The sequence below is a fragment of the Polyodon spathula genome, chromosome 4 (genome assembly GCF_017654505.1).
Source record: "Polyodon spathula isolate WHYD16114869_AA chromosome 4, ASM1765450v1, whole genome shotgun sequence".
Lineage (NCBI taxonomy): Eukaryota > Metazoa > Chordata > Actinopteri > Acipenseriformes > Polyodontidae > Polyodon > Polyodon spathula.
In genome coordinates, this window is record NC_054537.1 from 92,401,041 (window position 1) to 92,409,916 (window position 8,876).

General features: G+C 36.3%; 1 protein-coding gene across 3 annotated transcripts in view; it reads right to left on the reverse strand.

The window, feature by feature from the left end:
- Positions 1-7,056, reverse strand: part of LOC121315130 (raftlin-like) — a 47,159-nt gene extending 40,103 nt beyond the window's left edge. For 2 of the 3 annotated variants that reach the window (XM_041249064.1, XM_041249061.1), the window contains exons 1-2: positions 6,498-7,056; positions 2,218-2,373 (exon numbers count right to left, since the gene is read on the reverse strand). In XM_041249064.1, the coding sequence (XP_041104998.1) occupies positions 2,218-2,362 (145 nt within the window). In that variant the 5' untranslated portion in view covers positions 2,363-2,373; positions 6,498-7,056. The remainder of the gene's footprint in view (positions 1-2,217; positions 2,374-6,497) is intronic. The other variant, XM_041249062.1, reaches the window with a different exon arrangement.
- Positions 7,057-8,876: the final 1,820 nt, after the last annotated feature.

The window sequence follows — 8,876 nt, forward strand, 5'->3', positions numbered from 1 at the left end:
CACTGAACTCTGTAGCTCCTTCAAAGTGATTGTTGGCCTCTCTGTGGCTTCTCTCACAAGTCTCCTTCTTGTTTGAGCGCTGAGTTTTGAGGGACAGCCTTTTCTTGGCAGTGCCTGGGTGGTGTGATGCAGCTTTCACTTCCTGATTATTGATCCAACTGTGCTCACTGGGATATCCAAACACTTGGATATTATTTTGTACCCTTTCCCTAATCTATGCATTTGTATTACTTTATCTCTAACTTCTGTAGAATGCTCTTTGGTCTTCATTTTCCTTCAGATTCACAGCCTTACCAATGATCCTTCAACAGTGGGGTTTTTATCCAGAAAATGTGACATCAACTTTAATGGTTCATAGGTGGAGGCCAATGGTAAGGTAATTGTGTCCTCGTTAGGGCAATTTCTTTCATCGGTGCAAACTGGAAACTTCCACTGCACAAGGGTTGAATACTTATGCAAGCAAGATATTTCAGTTTTTTATTTTTCTTAAAAATACTTCCCAACATAAAACGAATGTCACCTTACAATAATTGATTTTGAGTTTAAGTGTTTTAAAATAAAATATCGAACAGAATGAAATTTCAATGTACCATTTGTAATTCAGTAATATGAGAGAATTGGTCAGGGGTCTGAATACTTTTGCAAGGCACTGTATATATATATATATATATATATATAATATATATATATATATATATATATATATATATATATATATATATATATATATATATATATATATATATATATATATAATTCTTTTCATTAAATAATTCTACCCAATTTTTAAAAAAGCATTCACCCGAATTTGTGAAAGAAATTTCGCCCGATCAGATGCCCTACCAATAAATCAATAAAGCTGGAGAAGGCTACAAGAAGATTTATAAGCATTTGAGTCTCCCAATTTCAATTACTGTTTCTATCATCAAGAAGTATAAGACTCAAGCTACTCACAACGCTCCCTCGGTCTGCAAGAAGGTTCTTTCACCAAGTACAAGTAGATGAATTGTGAGGAAGGTTAATAACAATCCAAGATTGACTGCCAAAGACATTCAAAAGTGATTGGCTGACCTAGTGGGACTGGGGTTTCTATGTCAACCATAGGTCAAGTATTGCATGGTGAAGGTCTCGAGTTGGTCACAGACCCAGGAAAAGCCACTTTGTAGTGTTCCAGGTGACTCCACTGAGTTTTATTTTTTACACAAAATTTTTTTTTTTAAGAAATATGATATATATATATATAGATATATATATAGATATATATATATATATTATATATATATATATAGGATCCTCAAAAAACTCCAATCCAATTTAAATGGAAAACCAATCTGACATATACTCCAATAGACAGCCCAGCTCTGACAGATTAAAAAAATAAATAAATAAAATAACCTAACAGACATTCTGCTGATAATTTCACACCACATTTATTTCAGAATTGATGTAATGTGAGTCTACAGTCAACTCTTTCTTGAGGCATTTACAAAAGGGAATAATATCAGTGTTACCCGGGGCAAGGATTTCATGGCTCAGAGTTACTGAAGATCGTGCAGGCAGTTTGCATCACAAGCCTTTAGATTTAGATTTCATAAGCAAGATGCTATGAAAAGATCACACATGAAAAAATTTAACAGTATATATTATCAGCTCACTGGCTAAATACAACTGCTCATCTAAGTGTTAATACATCACAGCATTGAGGTTTGTAATATTTTGTTTTCCCATTTCATTGAATTGCAAATACATAAATTATAGAGGTTTGTTAGATTTACGTTTTAGGTTCTTCAGATTTTCGTATCACTTGTCTTATAATGTCATCTGAAACTATCCTAGACTACATTTCTAAAGCAGCCTGGTATGACGGCTCCTCATATAAAGTATCTTTGTAAAACGGGCAACCCCTGTACTTCTAGTAGCTGGCAAAGGTTTGGGGGTAGGGGCAAGGAATTAGGAGCAGGCTAGTTCATAAAATGAAACCTGGAAAGAGTTTAATACAGAAACCATTTTCTGAAGAGAGCAAGGTTACCAAATGTCATTAAGACAGACCTAATTTTCATTTCCTTGAACCGTAACTCACATGCAATGTACGGCATATAATGTACTAGTAAAATAATTCACCTAACATTGTATACTGTAACATTTAATCTGCAGGAAAAAAAGGAAATATTAGATGTTACAAAAGCAGACTTAAGAGCTTAACCAGTAACAACTTACCATCCTTCCCAACTGTGAAGTCTAGAAAGCAGTAGGAGTAGGCAGTCCCGACTTTGGTTTCTACCTGTGGCCTCTTCAGGGTGGAGTAGATTTTGCCAGGGCTGTTCTTGTCTGGCTTCTCCAGTTTCGGCAGTCCGCAACCCATTTCAGCAGCTTCTGTCACCACGGAAACAAAAGGGAGTAAAAACACAGCAATTAGTTCTCCTCTGCTCCACACAACAGGGAGGAAATAAACCACTGCACTTACAGCATCTTGTACTGTACGTGATGAAGAAACAGACACACACAAGCCACCTCCTTCAACACAACAAAGAATAATTTGATAAACAGCTTGCCTAACTAAATAAAGAATTTTTCTCATCAGTCTGTTTGTCAGGTTGAGGTTACTGTGGAAACACAGCACTGCTGACATCTTCCTGACAACACCAAAACTGATAGGTAATAGGTAATATTATAGTCTGCTCAGTTGATGTAACCTTCAAGTAATGCCTATATTAGGCTGTGTAGGAGGCAATGATTAATAAAAAAAGGGAACTGTCAGTGTTGCTAATGAGAATACATTTAGGTATGATAGGTCTAAATGGGTTCTTAACTATTTCTCATGGTAAAGTAGAATTCAGTTGTTCAGTTCTGTCTACCTAGAAATAATCACAATGTGGTAACAATATATGATTTTTTGTAAGATTGTATAAAACACTGTACATGGATTAAGGGCTAATCACACTACAATGTTTATTCACTGCCCATTGGAACGTCTGATTCTAGCAGTGTATTTTTCTTTATAAGCAGGGCAGTACATACCTTGATATGCAATACAAACAGAAAATGAGGGAGGATATGTGAGGAAATCAAAATTACAGTTAACACTATGTTAAATTTTAAAATAAACACAGCGAATAAACGCTGCAGTGTGACTAGTCTTTTACCCTAGAAAACACAGCCAATAAACACTAGTGTGAATAGCCCTTAAAAGAAAAACACCTATACACACACGCACGCAGGCATGCATACACACATGCATGCACGCACCAGCCTGGCTGTAAATACTAATGTTATAAAGATGAATATGGTTTCATTTAATAGAACAATAAGGACATGAACAATGGTAACCGGCTTGCAGCTCCAACAAAACATCCTCGGCAGGAAACCACATCTCCCAATACTCCTGGGAGGGAAAAAACAAAGCACAAAATTACACTTCATATGAACTTTCTTAAAAGTTCACTACATCCCATTGTGTCCCAAAAGCATGTACTGATTTGCAGCTAAAAACTCATTCGTGGATCCAGGTGAATGTTTTGCTACCTGATTGGATTCCATCCACTGGTTTTGGTTGATTACATTCAGGAACCACACTCTAGAAATGTTAAACTTGCATTTCTGCCTCCTATAAAAACAAAAAATATCCCACATAGCCTCCTTGTACATTGCTGATTTTGGCAACTTTCCATTTGATAGCTACACAAATATCTGAGAAGTAAGAGATGAAGAGGGTAAGGGTTGTCTAATGCAACATTTATTTTTCAACAGTTTAATCAAGTATTTAGATGGTAATTACATAGAAAGATTGGCCAGATTTAAACATTAATGCTAGTACATTGAATAAGTACAGTATAACAAAGATGCAGTGTTCCTGAAGTGATAAACAATGTTGCCAGTTAAGCACCCTTTCATAACAAAAAATAACAGGCTGGGCCAAACATTTCTACCAGACTTGTGCTACAATTTTAATTACTAGAGGTAATTCCACTAAGTGAAAAGTATGCTATTCTGCCTGTTTGTTGACAGAGCACAACTGACAGTTCTGTACCAAAACACAGAATTTTAACATTATTGGATCCTATTAAAAGGAATACAAAATTAAATATTTTCATGTGGGTGTTATAAATTCAAATATTTGGTACCAATACTCGATTCTTTTTACATATGCATGGTTAAAAGCACACGATGTGCAGTGTACAAATATTCAAGAGAGTCGCAAGGTCACAAGGTGCTAGCTTCTATGTAGGTTATAATTACACCAGAGTTTAAACTGGCGATTTGTACAAGAGGCACTCAGCAGCATCCCTAGACTGTATACAAAGGAATCTGAGTCACTATCCGACTGGGGAAAGTGTGGCTGTTAAAAGCGTGGCTGATTATGTGCATCAGACTGATCTGGATAGATTAGCTGTTGCTGGTTTCGTAGCTGTTTGTGTCAGCTCAACAGATGAGGTCTTATCTTTTGAGAATGCAGTTCAAAACGTAAAGAGAATCCTTGGGCTACTGATGGGACCTCGTTGAGGTTACATAACTATTCCCCATTTACCTTCACATGGAAATAAGTGCTTGAGCAGTTGAGTGTGCAGGGATATATTAACAGTGTTCCTGACTTGAATCAAGAGCATTTGATTTTCACGCTGGAAGCCTGGATAGAGCGCAGCCACACTTAAAAGCTCAGACAGAGGCAACAAAGTGTAACCTTGGATACCAGACTATTTACATCCCACTTCACAGGCTCTGTGAAAGATGCCCCTCAAAAACATTTTTATCAGTTCTCAGTGCATGACCATGACCAACTGCTAATTCAGTAAAATATATTAAAGTGCTACATCCAGAAGAAACAAATGTCTGTTCCTAACATACAGTACACAGAAACCATTCAATCTGCTACAGTGAGGCTAGATTTTCAACCATGTCATTACAAATGTGTAAATTATGCAGTAAGTCAAAACCTTAACTTAAAAAGCTATGCTAACTTTACACTTTCAATCTTACATGGTACACTTTTTTTTATTTGCCCCAAAGACCCTACTTTATTGCTTTTCTATAGTGATTCAGTGCAGGCCTAGATGATCTGCATTCAAACTAAAATGGACTGTGTTACTGATTTGTCCCACTTCTTTCTGGTTTCATTTCATAAGTTAACTTGGGCAGCATTTGAAAAATAAAATACCTTCATAATACTAGTACATTGCCCTGAAGGAAGAACTATTTGCAGAACTATTTGCTGACCACAGCACTACCAGGAACACACAGTGGGGGTACCATGGACATGCAAGGGATTAATGGTGGGTATTGGTTCATTCAAGTATTGAGACACTGTCAGTATGCCAATTATATTTTAGTGCAGATCACTTTTTCTGCTGTTATGTTACAATTGCCCTTACAGAGTAGCAGTGCATTGATTGGATGGTATATATTAAATGTATAGATTTTTTTTTCATCATTCAGTTTAAAATACAGATATGTAGCAGAGTTGTGTACTTTGAGAAGAGCTGCTGTTTCTGTTCTCCAGATAAAAACAAAACGTTTAACCAAAAAGCTTGAATGAGACTGACATGCACTGACATACTCAATATAAAAAGTCTGGCTAAAAGTAATCAGAAAATATAATAAAGGAGTCAAACCAGATAAGGTGTTAGCAAACTCAGATAAATGTGTGTGTGTGCTTGTCAAATGATTATAAAAGCAGAGCTCTGTTGTGTGCTTCCTGCAGTTTTTTAATTAAAAGCGGTCAATGAGTACCCTGTTTGGGGCTACATTTTAGAGATGAAGAAGACATGCAGTGAAATGGTTAAAGACTGCCTTCTGGAACTCATTAGCTGCAGTTTCATAAACATTTCAAGCAGGAGTCTCACTGGAAGACTTGCTTACGATTTAAGATGTCATGCATATCTTGTTAGAAACACTGTCAAGAGTTCATTGTATTTCTTTACAGCAAAAGTGCTGGTTCAGGATTTCTCTCCCACCCTCTTCATGTAAAAATGTGACTTTGAACTGCATAACAGGTCACATCTACACATCTAGAAAGCTTTGCTTCCCCCCATGGAAGATATTGGCTTGTGTACAGTATGTGTGACTCATGCATCTTTATAAAAAACATTTTTTAAAAGTTTTGCTTACTAGGGGTTCAGATAACTAAACATATTGTTGAAATAAAGGGCTAATATTTAAATGTGATCTACAACGTACCCTTGTTTTGTTACCACTGCTAACATTTACTGCTACATCAGATTATCTATAATCGTTTCTAGTACAAAATACAAAAGTGACACCATCTGTGAATTATGCTCTCATTTACTTGTTTTTCAATGTATTTTCTAATGGAGGTGTTCTGAAGTATTTTTCTGTTTTAGTTTATTTTTTTGTGTATAAACAAATAAGCAGTTACAAGAATGTACTTTTGGTATACTTTGCATGAAAGCCTACCTTAAAAACAAAAACCTCACTGGTGCTGCTTTTCAACAGTTCCTTCTGCAAACGCTTTCACCAGCGCTTAAAGATGAGCACAACCTTACCTAGCAAGATGATGCTGTTGTCCTGGCTCTGAACACTCAAGGCTTGCTAGTCACAATCGGCGAGCTGTCAGCAAAGGACACGTTCATCTCAGAAAGGGAAGTCGTGGTGCCTGGAAATCTTGAAGAAAACTCACTTTTGAATCACCAAAGCAGCAGAGAAGTGACAGAAAAGAGCTTTTACCAAGCTAAAAAAAAAAACAGCTATCGAGCTTCTGACATTATTGAAAATGACAAGATTTGTTTTTTCATTTTCATTACATCAGCACCTCAATCTCTTAAAGTGTGTCGCCAATGTTGCTTCCTTTTGCTATTAATTTACATTCAAAGCATGTTCATTGCAGTTCTGCAAACTCAGAAACCACATCCTGTGACATTGTATGGTTCTTCTCCCACCATGCAACCTATTTTCAAAACTGTCTGCAAAATGAAAAGATTAGGCTCAAGCACAGACAGTGCACTTCTAAACACTAGTCTGTTTTGCTCCAGCCAAGTGAAAAAAGTCTAGCAAAGAGAGGAGAGTCTGAAACGTTAAGTGTGCTTACAGGAGAGACAGCAAGAGCTCAGCTGCCAGGAGAGACTGACTAGCCTGCTCACTTCACTTCTCAATGATATCTATATTTTATAAACCCCCAGACGAGGGCCCCTGTAGCCTAAAGGGCAGTCTACTTCTCGTCTGACACTAAGTGAAGCTGTTGTATAAATAGCTATAATGAGTTATTAGTTAGGATATGTTGATTTAAAAAGAAAAAACAATAAAAAACAATACTCAGCTAAATATGATATATAGTTTGTTTTATAAGTATAAATAATTTACTTAGGATTGATTAAATTAAAATATAGGACTGTAATAGACCTGTTCTACAGAAACATCTTTTTTAACAGCATTATAGGACGGATTTATCTGTTATGGACCTAATATCAGTGATCTATGTACGTTTTTAATATTCAAATTTTACTACACCAATATTGTACTTGAGAGTACAAAAACACAGTAAAGTTAGTTATTAAATACACTTATACGATTATATTTGTTGGAGACAAGCTTATAAATCAAATAAAAATAAAAGAAAAATAATATTGACCCTGGAGGGCCTAAATAACATTCTCTCTTTTTTTTTATTAATCAGTATTTAAAATGCTCCACAACGGGAAGTCAACATATTGTACAACAAAATGAAAATGTAAAACAAATAATATGTTACTATTGATTTATTTTATTATTAAATCGTCACATTACTAAGATAATAAAACACAATCAGTATGTTATCTGTTTTAATTATGTGTCAGTAAGTAAAGCACACCCAGCATGTTTCATCCATAACCATACAACACTCAATGATGCTAAATTTGGAAAAACCAAAACATAATAAATTCAATGCCAAACATTGACTAAGTCTTTTCCCACATGTTTGAAAATTGTCATTGAATTTATTACACTTCTTTCAAATGTTAGAATAAAACAGACCAAACAAGCAATCGAAAGTCACTTTGCACCCCCTTCTGGAAGCAAAAACAAAACAGTTTTATTCCAAGAGATTAACATATATATCATGTGACATTCCTGGATTTGGCTAATGCATATGGTTCAGTGCCACATGAACTTCTTTGGGCAGCTTTTGAGTTTTTCAGTGTACTGATGACAATAACAAATTTAGTGAAAGCCTACTTTGGAGATTTGCAATTTAGTTTTTCAACTTCAGAATTCAGCACTACATGGCAATGCCTAGAAGTTGGAATAATGGCAGGATGTACCATTTCTCCACTGGCTTTTACCATGGCAATGGAAGTAATTATAAGGGCATCAAAATGGGTAGTGGGAGGAGAGAGCTTGGCTTCTGCAATGCGACTACCACCAATTCGAGCATACATGGATGACATGACAACAATGACTACAACATAGCCTGCACTAATCGATTATTGGGCAAATTAACCAATAGCACTGAATGGGCATGAATGCAATTTAAGCCCACTAAATCAAGCAGCACCTGTATAGTTAATGGTAAAGTAGTAGATAAAGGGTTCTACATCAACGGTGAGGCAATACCAACAGTGTCCGAGAAGCCAGTTTAAAGTTTCGGGAGATGGTACGACAGGGATCTAAAGGACACAGTTTGTATGATAGAAGTTAGACAACAAGCAGTGGAAGGGTTGAAGAGCATAGACAACAACGTTTTACCAGGCAAACTGAAACTCTGGCGCTTTCAGTTTGGTCTACTGCCAAGACTGCTGTGGCCACTGACTGTGTACAAGGTTTCCTTGACAACAGTTGAGAAGCTGGAAGTTTAATCAGTTCATACGTCAGGAAATGGTTGGGAGTTCCACGCTGCCTCAGCAGAGTGGGTCTTTATGGTAAAGGAATACTGCAGCTACCAATCTCTG